Source organism: Falco punctatus, assembly GCF_963210335.1.
Source record: "Falco punctatus genome assembly, chromosome: Z".
Lineage (NCBI taxonomy): Eukaryota > Metazoa > Chordata > Aves > Falconiformes > Falconidae > Falco > Falco punctatus.
In genome coordinates this window covers 48,092,774-48,107,561 of record NC_137586.1, presented here as the reverse complement: position 1 = coordinate 48,107,561, position 14,788 = coordinate 48,092,774, and the positions used below count along the sequence as shown (strand labels likewise).

General features: G+C 39.0%; 1 protein-coding gene across 5 annotated transcripts in view; it reads left to right on the top strand.

The window, feature by feature from the left end:
- SHC3 (SHC adaptor protein 3) overlaps nucleotides 1-14,788 on the top strand; it is a 112,185-nt gene that overhangs the window by 33,919 nt on the left and 63,478 nt on the right. For 3 of the 5 annotated variants that reach the window (XM_080373039.1, XM_080373038.1, XM_080373036.1), the window contains exons 2-3: nucleotides 10,337-10,424; nucleotides 11,321-11,482. In XM_080373039.1, the coding sequence (XP_080229165.1) occupies nucleotides 11,333-11,482 (150 nt within the window). In that variant the 5' untranslated portion in view covers nucleotides 10,337-10,424; nucleotides 11,321-11,332. The other 2 variants (XM_080373037.1, XM_080373035.1) reach the window with 2 other exon arrangements.

Here is a 14,788-nt window from a genome sequence, read left to right as displayed (position 1 = left end):
TCCAGAGACAGATAATGTGCTCTGTAGAAGGGACAAGCTCCTTCCAGCTTCTTTTGCATCTTGGACAGCAGAGGGCAGGTGTTGGTTCTGTGTGACTGAAAGTTTATTGTGTGGAATGCTCCGTGTGTGCATATGATGAAAGTGTCTGTGTGCTGGAAGGAATTACAAAGATGTAGTATAAAGCATTTAAACACAATTTATGCTTTTTTTGTGAATATATGAAGTTTTTTCTAGCATAATATTATTTAGCTTTTTATTTAAAAACTTTTGTTTTGACCAAACATGTTAAAACAAAATTAAAACGGTATTGGCAAGGTAAGAAAGAGTGTCAGTCCAGGAACATTGGCTGTTGTCATGGTGGTCTGTGAACATTCACATTGTTATTTGAGTCAGTGCACAGAGGAAAGATGTGTATATTTATTTCTGATAGAAAATTTTGTGCACTAGACATGGCATTCCTAATGTTTGCATCTGAACAACAGATTTCTGCCAGTTTAGGTATGCCGGGCAGGCATGTGTTGGTCAGGTGCTGTGCAAAAGCAGGCTTTTAGTATTTACATGGTATTATGTGAAAAATCTTGTTTCTATTGGAGTAGTTTCTTGTGCTTGGGTAGACTAGCAACTTTAATGGGACAAAGCACCACTGTGGCATTGTTTGGTAGTCCTAGAGAGGTAAAGTGCTAAATATTAGTTTAAAGGTAATTGCAGTTCATGGTAGTTGTAATAACAGTTAGAGAAGAGGCTTAACCAGCTGCTTCAGTACATATAATAATTTCATAACAGTATAGATCCTTACTCTTTCCTCTCCTATTTGAAGTGGATAATAACAGCAGACAATCAACATTTATACAATGCTAACATGTTGACTGTAGTGGTAGTGTTCAGTTAGTCTTGCAGGTGTGCCGTCGCTTGTTGAATGACCTGGAGATAACAGCACTGTTAGTTGCCAGCAGGTAGTAAGGCTGGTTGTTTTCAGTGCATCAGCAGGATTTTTCCTTCTGCTATACTTACTGCTGTAGCAGGCCTTCTCAGGCTGTGTGGAGGCTTCAGCATACTTTTCCTCTTTCTTCCTTCTGGAACAGGGAGCTGGGGTCATTGTCTCTGCCAGTGGCATTTCTCCTCCACCTCTTTGTACTGGCATCAGTGCTTCATCGAAGCCCAGTTCTCAGTAAGCACCATGATATGGTGAGCGCCATCAGGCTACAGACTCTCATAGCTGACCATTTCCTCCCATTCTGGGATAGCTCCTCTGACCTTGATACCCATCAAATAGCTGTGTTTGGCCAGTAGGCTTCAGTTTCTGCTTGTCTGTTCAATCTCTGGCCAAGTTTTTGGCTCCATCCTCTCTCCTGTACGTCCTTACTACATGTCTTTGTTGTTACCTGAAATCTTGTCCTTGCTCACGTGCCCAAAGTCCTTTGGAGAACTGCTGACCTTCATAATATCAGCGGCTTCCATACTTTCTCAACCTTAATTGTACTGAAGCTTCTCAGGGGCTTGTCTTGCTTGAGCAGAAACCCCCAGATTTTATGAGGGTACCTAGAGAAAGTCACTATATACTTCTGTTTTGGCAAAGAAATGCACAAGTTGCTGTGGATGACTATAGAACAGCACACACATCTTCTCCATTCTGCTGCCACTCTAAACTTTTTTTAATCTTTGAGTCCTCTTTAGAGTGAAGGATTCTTGCCACTCCTCTGGTCTGCTTCAGTGCATGGAGTTTCAGAAGGAGTTTCTCAGTCTTCTCATCTGCAGCTGTTTTACTTCTTGCCTTTCCTCACATTACTAGCAATGGAATTTGTAAACTTCTGTCCATTAAGTGATCATGTAAACAGCTATTTAAACAGCTATTTAAATTCTGCCACCCACCTCTGCTTCATTACCAGATCTTTCACAGGTTGGCTATCCTGTTTGCCTATCTAGGTGGTCCGGCTCAAATGTAAGAAAGGCAAGCAACCTAAGGATACATCCTTAATACACACATGCACGTCTGCATACCTGCGCACACGCACATATACACGTGTCTGTGGATGCCTCTTCCTCGTGACTATTCCCAGAAAGAAGTTAACCATCACTTCAGGTCAGATAACAAGCAGCATTAACGTAAACAGGTACAGTGACTCACACCAGCAATTTGTACAAATAATGCAAAAGTACCCCACATCCTGGATTTGCCAGGATGAGGGCTGATGTGAATAACCCTCCACTGGCACTGTTATCCACTGCGGCACAATTGCCAGAATTCTTTCAGTACAAGCCTGATCAGTAATGGCTTTGCTATAAATAGAGCACGGCATGTAACTCTTTGCTTGCCAAGAAAATCTGTGTGGTTTGGTGGCACAAGTTAGTGGGTTGTGTTTCAGGGTGAAGAGTATGCCAGTGGGTATTAGGTGTTTGTCCTGGCCTATGCAATTAATGAATTTCCTCTCCCTTTTCATAGCCCTTGACTTTTTATTCCTACGCTCGCACTGCCTTCCGTTCAATTTGTTTAGTGAATCAGCGTCCAGAACTGATCTGGTTGAAAAAACCAACAATTTTTTCTGTGTTATTCTTTAGCCAGATGCCACAGCATACATTTTATGGCAACACAGCAAAGGTGATGCAGTCCGTGACAGGAGGGCAAGAGCAGGCTGAACAGCTCTGCTACTGCCACAAAATCTTTACACATACTGCCAGAATTTTGGTCTGATGTGCAACATAAGACAAAGGTGGCCATTTATACCCTCTGTTGTTTTTTGGCTCTTTTCATTTTGATCATACCCCTTTAATTAGGGGAGGGGGAACATATGGATTTGGGAAAGTTGATGTTTTTAATGGACTGCTCTCTGCTCAGGCAACGTACTATTAGCCCTGCCAGATGCCAAAAGCTACAAAAAAGAGCACTGTGCATTTCTTCTTTTCCATTGCTGTTCTTGCCAGTATTTAGCTACTCTAATAATGGGTACTGGATTATAAATCTTCTCGTGGTGGTAAATTTATATACATACTGTATATGTAATAAATTATTTTTGCTTGCATTTAAAAAGGGAAAATATTAATGAACCAATTTAAATTTTCATAGAAGTGAACATGGTTTTTGAATGGCAGCCAATGAAATATCATGTTTTAATTATCTATACCTCATACACATTTTAATCAGTTTACCTAGAAATCTTGTACAAAAGTTCAGAAACAATTGTAATTCCCAGACTTGCATTTAGACTGTGAAACCTGCGATAAAATTCCACTCCTATTAAAGTCAATAGGAAACTCATCAAGTCAGAACTTCATATACAGCTTTATTTAAAGCAACTTTGCAAACTGTTCCTAGGGACAATAAGATATAAACAGAATAAAAAGAAAGTACTCACACACACACACAAAATTAACAAAAAAATCACCAGAACAAAAATAGGCACCTTATTACAAAGTAGAAAAGAGAACAACTGAATTATTAAATGCATCTCATGAATGAGAACCAAAAAGATGCTGGATTAACAAACAAGTAAATGACTAGCTTCCCATCAAAAGAAGACAGCAAAAAGAGTTCTTGCATAATTTGTCAGTGAACTAGTTTGCTATTTTACTCCAATTGTTTTGATTCTTTAAAACAAAAACACTTGGAGACACTTGGACATTAATGCCTATATACCCAGAAGAACTGGGTATATACATTCCCATCAGTATGAGTGCATTGCAGGACCAGAGGGAAGGTTATGGGCCTCTCATTACATTATTCACGGTACAGTACAGTTTGTCAGCCATGTGATAGTTTGTGGACACAGAAGAAAACATGTCTGGGAGGTATTGCTTTGGGAAGCGGGGTCCCTGTCTAGGGTGATGCTCCAGCTGGAGTGTGGCTCCTGGTGCAGAGGGCTGGCAGTAGCTTGGGGCAGGGAGGAGTGCCTGCATAGGACTGTGGCAGATCTAGGCAGCCACACAGACATGGCTGAGCTTTAGATTGTGCTTGGGATATACAGCCTGCTTACACTGCTGCTACTTCTCTTTCTCACCTCGGGCTGGCTTAGAGAAAGCAAGAATTAACTGTAAAAATTTAGGGTTTTGCAAGAGCAGGTCCCATGTTACAAAGTTGATTTAGTACTGGTTTGCAGATTTAATGCGCTCCCCTGTCTGATCCTGCCTTACAAAAGCTTAGTGTCATGTTCAGATTTGGATATTATCTCAGATCCATCTTTACTCTGAACTTTTATAGTGTGTTGACTTTTAACAATAGGCCCCCAGGAACCACTAATGGAGCACAAGGAGTTACAAGTTTCATTTTCTTCCAACTATTTCATGTTATATTTCACAGAGTGAAAGTGTCTTAAGACAGAATTGTTTCAGTATTTTCAACTAACAGAAAAAACGTCCCTCTTGTTTAAGGTCAGCTTCTGGCTCAAAACCTAAGCATCCACACAGAAATTTGTAGGCGTATTTCAGATCTTGATTTATATTCCACTGATGTAAATTAAGTTAGAAGTTGATCATTAATGATTAATGATCACTGGTTTTGAACAGTAATACTTCCAGCAATATGGTTTCCCAGAGAAATAACTTGCAAAGCCGGAGATAATGCTCCCATTTACTGGTGCAACCCACCCTTAGCAATAAGGTTGCCACGGGAACAGCAAAACACTGATTGGGTGAGAGAGAAGGGGCGAGAATGAAAGGGAGATGGGGGCATTTTACAGCAGGTTTTTGTCAAAATAAATCAACTAGAATCTGTTAAGGGTCGGGGGGAGTGGGGGAGTGGGGGGGTGGGGGGGAGGGCAGGGCATGCTTGTGTGCTAGTGGAGAACCATACCCTCTGTCTACAGGCCTTGTGGTTTTTTTATGGTGGCTGGGGTCTTTTTTGCATAGGACAGTAAACTGAGGTCTGATGCAAACACCCAGTATGGAGAGAAAAAAAAAAAAAAGTGATGTCAGCCCTATGGTTTTTTCCTGCAAAATATTTTGAAGTAGAGGTATATAGCCATAGCTCCTTTTAATGACACTGATGGAAACCTCAGTGTCTTTCAATATTTCTGTCAGTTATGCAGTGAGTCTCTCTTGAAATCACAGGAGCATGTAACTGAGCTCTGTGTGCAGAAGTATCAGAGACACAGAGGTAGACAGAGTATGATGTATTAAGTATGTACAAACAGAATAGATAAATTATTTAGAAATATTTTTTTATTGAAATAGCTACACACCTTCATAAGGAGGTTAGATCATAATGCTTTTTAGCTTGTCTTGATGTTATCTTGCTTGTCTGTAACTACATCGTCTGAGGTATCGCATAAATAAAGCTGGATTAAGCTGATTAATGCATGGATAAAAGATTGCTGGTATATATCTAGCTCGTGCGAAGAAAGCTGGTATTTTCCCTTGTCAATTAATTAAGAGAAGAAGTGTCCCCACAGGATATTAGAAGCCTTTGTACTATTGAAAAGCTATTATTATTATTATTATTATTATTATTATAGGAATTGACCATTTGTGATATTAAAGATCCTACAAGAGAATTTACTAAAGCAGAGCATTAACACTTATGTCCATCATATTACAATGTGAGGTAGCATCCTATTTCCTGATGGTTTACTGCATTATAGTGACATTAATTGTTTAGGGCTTATTGTAAACAGGAGTGTCAACTACGATGGCCCTATTGTTGCTCTGAAATGCAAGTCTGTTCCCAGTGTGCAGTAAGCCAATCTTCTGCACTGAGGCGAGATACTGTTTTATTACAGAGTTGCGCAAGTCTGGATGCTAGCAAACAAAGCTAGCATACTGCAGTACAAAGCTACAAACGTTATATAAAAAATCTTATCACACTTTCCCTACCCAGAGGGCAGATCCGTATAGAAGATTTGCTATACAATTGCATATGCATTACCTAACTTATTTCACTACTACACACGCTCTCTGTGGAAGGGTCTTTTAGTGAGCCTAGGTCTTTCCCTTGGGGGGTGTGATTTTAGTAGCATAATGAAGGTAGCTCACTTCTAGGACACGGCTAAAGACGGTAAGAGCTGACTAACCAGAGTTTAGTATGAACAAGATAGTCTAAGTACATATGGCTTGCATCTTGAACATAGGATGTTCTTTGTTTTGTCTTTCCCAAGGCTGACTCCCTTGATTAGAAGTCCCTTCATTCATCATTCTTGACAACTCTAGAGGGTCAGCTTGACCCAGACTCTGTGTACATATTTGTTTAACAGATAGTTAACCACTAAATCAGATTTCAGCACTAAATCAGAGTTCAAGAATTTGGGAGTTTAGACAATGCTGTGGCTACTTTTTGTGTGCTAAAATTAAAACTGATACCAACATCTGTATTTAAGTTTGTCTGACATATTCACTGTTTCTTATAAATTAGCTAACCCAAATTCAGTTTGAATTTTTTTCCCCAAAGTCATTGTCTTTTAATGATTTTAAAATATATTTATTTATATAATAATTATATATAATTATATATTATATATAATAATAATAAAATAATTCAAATATAATATTTATATTTAAAATTAAAATATGCTCATTTTAAAATCATAGAATGGTTTGGGCTGGAAGAGACCTTAAAGGTCATCTAGTTCCAACCCCCCTGCCATGAGCAGGGACACCTTCCACCAGACCAGGTTACTTAAAGCCCCATCCAGCCTGGTCTTGAACGCTTCCAGGGATGGGGCATCCACAGCTTCTCTGGGCAACCTCTTCCTGTGTCTCACCACCCTCATAGTGAAGAATTCCCTCCTAATATCTGATCTAAGTTTATCCTCTTTTAGCTTAAAACTACTCCCCCTTGTCCTATCATGACGTGCCCATGTAAAAAGTCCCACTCCAGCTTTCCTGTAGGCCCCCTTTAGGTACTGGAAGGCTCCTATAAGGTCTCCTCAGAGCCTTCTCTTCTCCAGGCTGAACAATGCCTCTCTCAGCCTGTCTTTTTTTTTTTTTAAGTTCTCTTTAGTCCACAAGGAATTTTACTACCACTGGGCAGAACCTGTGGAAATGCAAATAGCCTTTCAGCTGAATTTTGACAGTTTGTAGCACTTGTTTGTATAGAGTACATATTTAACTACAGTGTGTTACTGGAACTAGATATTTTTACTGCTCCTGATTATATAGTTAATACTTCTCTAAACATAGGTCACTAAAAGTCATCTTTTTTGCATGTGGGAGAGTTTCCTATTACAGGCCATGGAATGCAGCAGTTGCATTGCCATCATTTCCTCTTGATGGTGGTCACACCATCTCACCTGATTTAGGTTGTGTATTGAGAATGTCTCCTACCTTTGCATCTGCAGCAATTTAAATCCTTTTAAACTGAATCCTGACAATGGAAACAAAAGTGTCATTTCTCCCCTTTCCTCCCTCTAATCTTGCCCCTCCCCAGTATCTTTTTTTTCCTCCTACCCTTTGCTGTTAATAGAACTTACTTGGTTCTGAAATACATGCTGCAAAGGTAAAGATACAGAAGGAGACACAGGTGGCACCAAGGATAAGCCCCTGAGAGCTGCTTGGAGGGAGAAAAGGAGAAACAGTCACATGAGACACAGACTGTGTCAGGGTCAGAGGAGGATCCATGATAAAACAGAACTGAAAAAACAACGGAGCAAAAATCTGAAAAAGAGTGAATGGCTAGTGACGCCAAAATTACCAGTAGTTCGTAAGAAAAACTGTGCTTAGAGGAGGTGTACAACCCCTCACTGTGCGTGTATTGCTAGGATTATGCATTATTTTGCATTTATCAACATTGGATTTCCACCTGCCATTTTATTAGAGGCAACAACGAACTCATTGTTTGGCGGACGTTTGTTACTTATGGTGGCAGTGTCTGGCTCATATCCCTGTGGAAAGAAAAGCAAAAGGCTAATTTTCAAGTTGGATCCACTTTACTAGCTGACCTAGCATAGGTGCAGATAGAGAGATTAGAGAGATACGGCGGTTTGAATGTCAGTAGTGCTATAATAATAGTAGTTACAAGCTTGTTTAAGGTTGGCATCATATAGTCAGTGTGTGAGCTACAGGCATGTTAGAGGTGCCAGAGACACTAAAATGCTCTGGGAATAGCTAGAATCCTAATTTTAAGTCCAGTTTCTGCCTATTACAAAGTCCCCTAATTTCTTTCATTATTTCCTGGAGCTGGCTTTGAACCTGCTGCCTGTAGGGCAAAATCATCTACTTTTTCTAGTCCCAAGAACTATAAAAGGCAAGGTTTTAAAATGTTCAGTTCTCCCAGTTTAGGGCCAGATTCTTAAAGACCAGTTCCCAGTCAAACACTGAAATGAGCACCAGGTTTCAAGCGGTGGGTAATTCAGTGGCTGCTACTCCTTTTCAGTGTCTGATGTCAGATTTCCAGGAGACCTCAACATCCATTGGATATCTTGGTAGGGTTTCTGTGTCCAGTAAAGCCGTGTCAGAAATTAGTCCTTTTGCAGTGCTCTGGGAAGCTTTTATCTTGTAGCTTTCCATCTGCCTCTCTTTCAGATGATCATATTGCTTTTAAATATCTACTCTGCTAATAGAGTAAATAAGTTATGCTTTTTTTTTTTTTCAAGCAGTGCTTTGTGGGGTTTTGTTTCTTTGGTGGTTTTGGAGGTTTTTTGGCTTTTTTTTTTTTGTGGTTGGTCTCTTTGTTTTTTGGGTTTTTTTGTATCGGGGGTCTCTGGAGTCAAACCTGTAAAATCTGTGAATCTGCTGGTGCACAGAGAGAGCAATTGAACATCAAACAAAATGTGCACATTCATGTTCCCATCCTGGATGTAAATGAACCGGCTGAATGAACACGTCAGGGAGATACCCAGACCTGACTCCCCGGTTTTCCTCACCTGCCGCCCCTGAGGACGCCCCATGCATTTCTCCAGCGACACCTGCTCTTCCACAGGGGCTTTGCAACCCGCCCCCTTCTGCTCAGACGCGGGCTTCATTTTCTGGTGCTGCTGCAAAAAAGGTGCCGCCTGTGCTCGAAATGGGATCTTCCACTATTTAGCAAGGCTTTGCTGAATGAGTCATCAAAGCTGGCTGGTATTGGCTGGGCTGGTGAGCACCCAAGGGATTGCCTGGCAGAGGCTGCGAGGCCTCGCTTCATTCACAGAAATGTGGGGATGCTAGCCAGCCCTTTCATTCACACACACAGAATCTCATTCACATTTTGCAGTTTCGCTAGCCGCTTCTAATGAAGAGAGCCGTTTGGGAACAATAGGGTTTTCTGGGCAGTAGAGACACATAAAAATAGGCTATCGTGTGTATATTTGCTGTTGCTATGCTAGGAGGATGAAGAGAGGAATGAATGCTCTGTGGATGCTATAGCAAGTTCGCAGTGTGGTGATGAAAGGCTATTCTGCAGATCACTAGAAACCTGCTTTTACACTGACTAGGATATTGCCATTACTCATCACTGCTGGGATAAGAGGTGCTGACTTAATTTAATGTGTCACGAATATACTAATTAAATACCTGTATTTGAGCTGGTTGTTTCGCTGTATTTGCACTTTGTATACTGCAGCCTTTAGTCATGGGAGAGGGAAGGAATTCCATCGGATTTTTCCTTTAAATTGTGCTGCAGTTAGTGATTTGTTTAGAAAAATAACTGCACTATACAACTTCTCTGGTCTGATTTTGTTTATAATGCAGTATATTGTCCTACATCCAAAAGATGTTTTGCAAGGAAGATCAATTTCTAGAAAAGAGCCATATGGCTTGTGATGGGCATTGTGTATCACAATGCTGTACACATTTTGTATTTAAAAAAAAATGTAGGAGAAATGAAATATCTGTTTTCTGCATGTTTTGCTACTTCTCGGATCAAGTGTTTGTGGCTTACATTTATGTTTAGTAAGATCTGGTGCATTTTTTTTTATTTTTCACTGCAGGATGTCAGTTTGCTGCTGCCTGGACTTTTGAATATTCTTTTAGGTTTTTTTTCAGGTTTTCAGTATTAAATAAAACATTCCAGTGAATTGAGGGTATTATTCTTGTTTTTCTTCAGAGTGAGTATCAGTGGTGAAAGAAAAAACATCTGTTAAGCCTGTTGTTGGGCATCAGAAAAATACTTTTCTTTACACATAGGTACTTAATGTAATTCCTGCATTAAAATAGAAGGTTGTTGTAGAGTAACAGGGGAGAAGGATTTCTCTGTATATCAAAAATTGAATGTAACAGTTTCTGTGAGAGACAGCATTGACACAAAGGCACTAGTAAAGTCTGTTAGGCTGCTTCTGTGGAAGAAAATGTGTATATTCCTTAGTTCTGTCATCTGTTCTGAAAACCTTTAAGGTGCCTGTGTTTTGCTGGAGGGGGTGTGGGGGGGTGGGCAGGGGGAGGTGTATATATGTGTAATTATCCAGGTATTTGCTATCTAATTGTGACTTCTTTATAGATTCCCAAATATGTGAGGTGGAAGAACATTTAAACAGAAGAATGAAGTGTGGTGGTGTTTCATAAAGGCTGTTAATTCAGTTTTAAAGGTAATTGCCTTTGGTACCAAAAGGGTGGGGGGAGGGGATGGGGTGGGGAGGAGGAATTAAAGGTTGGAAGGAAATACCTGTTTGAGAAGATAGGAAAAGGAAATTTGAGAATTGATTGGTGCTAGCATGCTCTAAGTGGGTGGATGGTTTTTTTTTTCTTTTTCTTTTTTTTTTTTTTTTTTTTGCTACAGGAAGTGATTTGCAGTGTTCACTGAGCCTTTTGTTGAAAAGGGTCCTTCTCATTTGTGTGAGTCATGCTTTTGCTGTGAGCGAGTTGGCAGCTCTAAGCAGGACTGGGATCTCTGTCACAGAAAACTGTTACTTCACCCAACCTTAACGGGGAACCATCAGAAATTTCTTTAAAATATATTTTTTCTTGTTCTTCCTTATACTCTTTTTTACCCCAAAATCTTGTTATCCGTCTGTGTTGTTATGAATCGCCTGCTATGTTAGCACAGACATCTCCTGTGTTGGCATCAGATTTGCCAGAACATATGCAGGAAACCAGATAGAAGGGCATGCTTCAACGTACCAAGTATAACCGCTTCAGGAATGATTCAGTGACATCAGTTGATGATCTTATTCACAATTTGTCCATGAACAGCAAGGTCTCAGCAGTTGCTACGACTTCAACAGCATCTTCGTACCTGGTCTCACCAGAGGTTCCCCGCAAGGACCAAGAAGATGGACCCACCACCCTATGTAACCTCATCCATAAAGTGTCCCACTTGAAACTCTCTAACACAGGCAGCCTTTTGGGTATCAAAAACCTCTCCTCTGCAGTAAAGGAACTTGCTGTCTCCAGGTTGCAGGGAAGCTCGAGTGCTTCTAGCTCAGCAGCAGGGGCTTCAGACAACACATGTAACCTTGTCTCTGCCACTTCGTGTTCTCAGCAGGACGTGAGCAAGATGAGTATGGGGAAAAAAACACGGTCAGATGAAACGCACCCGGGAGGTGAAGACTGGAATCAAAGTAGCAGCTTTGTCAATAAACCCTCTCAAGGATGGCTGCACTCGAGTGAGAAGATCCTGGGACCTGGTGTGACGTACATTGTGAAGGTTGGTCTGATTTATTCCATTCTCTGTTTTTATCAATGAAAAATTTTCTGCTGGTTTTGGTGACAGACTAGACAGGCTGAAAGGATCTCTATTTGTATATTCTTTTTTTTTGTGCATAGTGCATGGTATATAAATGCAGGAGGGCAGGGCTGGCAAGCTTGGTTACTTTGTTAAATTAGAGCAAACCTGCAGATAGGTTCTTTGTCAGGTAATGTTGTACACTGTGTAAAAATACTGTTCCTAAGATAAAAGCTGGGTTTAGCTGAATTTAGGTTTTCATTGTAATCTGGCATACTGTATATATCTTGGATAGGTTTCAGTATGTCTGGTGCAATACATAAGAGGAAAGAAAGTCTCCTTGATATGTGAAGAACTGTTAATCTTGCATGATATTTCAGTTTGAAAATACCTCTAAGGACATGTGTGTTTTTAAAGCAAAATTGTATTTGAAATCTTAAAGCAGTAAGGCACAGAGCGCAATTCTTACTGTGTTCCACAAATAGAAATACTGTTGTGGGTAGAACAGGAAAATGCAGCTTGTTTTACATAACGAGAATTCAGCCACCTCAAATGTTATTGCTCTTTTCAGTTCATTGATAGAGCATGTCAAGAGAAGAATATCCTAAGTTTACAGGGTAATATTTCCATATGCTTTGAAAGTATTTTGAAATAATCTGTTAAATTAGAGCCTTTGAGAGAAGAGTATGTGCAGTGTTTTTGTAGTTGGGTAAGGTTCTGGTTACACCTTCCAGCACAGTGTGCAGAAAATGTAAAAATAACATTATTGTCCAGAATTTGTTCTTCAATCACAGTGTTTTATTTGCTGAGTGATTTTTGTACCTTAAGTGTTAAACTGTTTTGTAGGAGACTATTAATAAGATTACAAGTCTATTTTTAATCTTGATTTATTTTGGGTATAAAAGTCGCAGTATGACTTTATATCAGGATGTTTTAAAACTGAGTGACAGCCTTGTTCCTTAACTCTTGCTAGTTTTTTTCAAGTCTCATCAAAAGGACAGTGCATATTTAACAGCTGGAGCACTAGGAAGCAGTTTTCATTTCTTTCTTGTAGTGGTGATGGTACATTTTGCAAGTGATGGTAGACTGAGTAAGTTGGCTAATTCAGAGCACTATTGAAATTGTACTTTTTTTACTAATCTGAAATTTACTGGAACTACAAAAAAAGTCAGTGCTACCTTTCAGAACATAAACTGCTGATCTGTTACTGTTTGAGAAGTGTCTCAATAAAAAAACCCCCACTGATGCTATGTATAGTGGTGCTGAGACCCTGTTGTTCTTCTGCACAGAAATATTCTGGTTAATGAAGGTCATTTACCATTTCCCCATTAGCTCAGGGAACTCAAATATTTTATTTTTTAGTTTGCATATGATGCTGCAAGTAGGCAGATAATGACTGTGAGAATTCACTGCTGCTGTTTGTTTTACCTGAAGCTATCATTATGAAGCAGAACAAACACTGTATTCATTTTCTTAATTTTTTCAGTGGTTGACCTTCTGTATGCCAGAGGAAGCTGATATCCTTGAATTGAAAAGAGAATTAAAATTATATACAAGTGGACTTAGAGTTAAAGTTAATAATTAACCCATATCTAACACAGATAGTAGAACAAGTATTGTAATCAGTGCAGCTGGTGTCAAATACATGAAAGTATATGTATACACATTGTTTATTAGAATTTTCAAAATAAATCGTAAGCAGCAAACAACTTGTATTTTAGGTGTTTGTTAATGTCATTAAAATGTATGGAATCTAGATTATTGCTTGTATTAGAAAAATAGTGTTATACCTTTACCTTCACGCTCTCTGTCATGTGGAGTCACAGAACATGGCACTAAATGTAAAAACAAAGATTAAAAATAAATATAAAAATCAGTGGTTAATGAATGAATGAAAATAAAGTGGTCCTGGTTAGTTCATAATTTGTCTGTTCATTAAGTGTCTCAGAATTTTCCTCAGCAACTGCAGCATTCACATAGATAAGAATAGAAGTGCAGTTCCCACATCATTAAACATTGTTGGTTCCCAGGGCTTTTATGCGTTCAGACCATCAAATCAATACACAGATAATGTACACTGAAGGGAAACATTCCTTGGATACCTCATGGCTATATGGACTATCTGGGGGACTCGTACCATGTTTAATTAGTACCATATGCCTTGCAGAAAATTCCATATGCCATTAGTTAAATGAGACAAAAATTAATTTGTTGTTAACCAGCAAATCTTTTATCATTTTGTGTGTAGATGTGCACTGGGTTACTATTTTCTCATTAATACACATCTAAAACATGAAAATTATCTATGGGATAGGGTAAATTGTAACTACTGAGCAGTTTGATAATTCACATTGCAATATTCTGAAGTAAGAGACACAAAGTTCGTATGTGCAATGTATGACAAATCTGCTACTTTATTGCTGTCCCCACATTTTCACATATTACCCATTTTTTACATGGGCAGTTAATTCTAATGCTTACAAATGGGTGTAGGACTATGGTAAATAGGAACTGTGTTCTCATCTTCATGGTCTGCTGCAATGGAATTGTTTTCAGCCATAAAAGTACTGCCACGTTCTGTATTTTTTTTCTCCCTGTGGATTTCATATTGTGTTTTTATACATTATTTTAATGGGAAAATTTTCACAAAAACAAACCCGTATTTTTGTAACAAGTAAGACAATTACTGTAGTCATATTAGGGGACACAAAGTGGTGAGGTAACTGTTATTTTACTTAACACTAATGCGAACAGTTTAACAAATTATGGATTAATGAAAAAAAATGAAAGAGTTTGCTGTGATGAAAGTCATTGAAGAGCTCAGTGTTTTTCCCCAGAGTGGGACTGATGACTATATGGACTGATTATAAATGTTCATTTTGTCAGAAAAACAAATACCTATAATAAAGAAGTGTAAAATGTGTAACGTAACAGCAGTTAAGTGGTTTAATGAAATCTGCTTCTTTCCAATGATAAATGTCTACTGATGAGTTAATTAGGTAATGCCATAGATGTTTTGGGTTTTGTTACATTTAATTAAGAGCACAATCAACAGTCAAGAGGCAAATGCATGTCTGTCTTTAGGTAACTCATGCAGGGCTTTGTAACAAGTGTTGATGAGCTGTCTTTGTATCTGTTAAAAAACAGTTATAAAGATAGTATCTGAAAGAAAGGAAGGGGAAAGAATTTCATCTAAAAGAAGCAGGGCGAGTAATATTTCAGTGAAAAGCATATTTTTAATGTTACAGCAAAGTACCTAAAGAGTTTAATCATAACTACAATTATTTC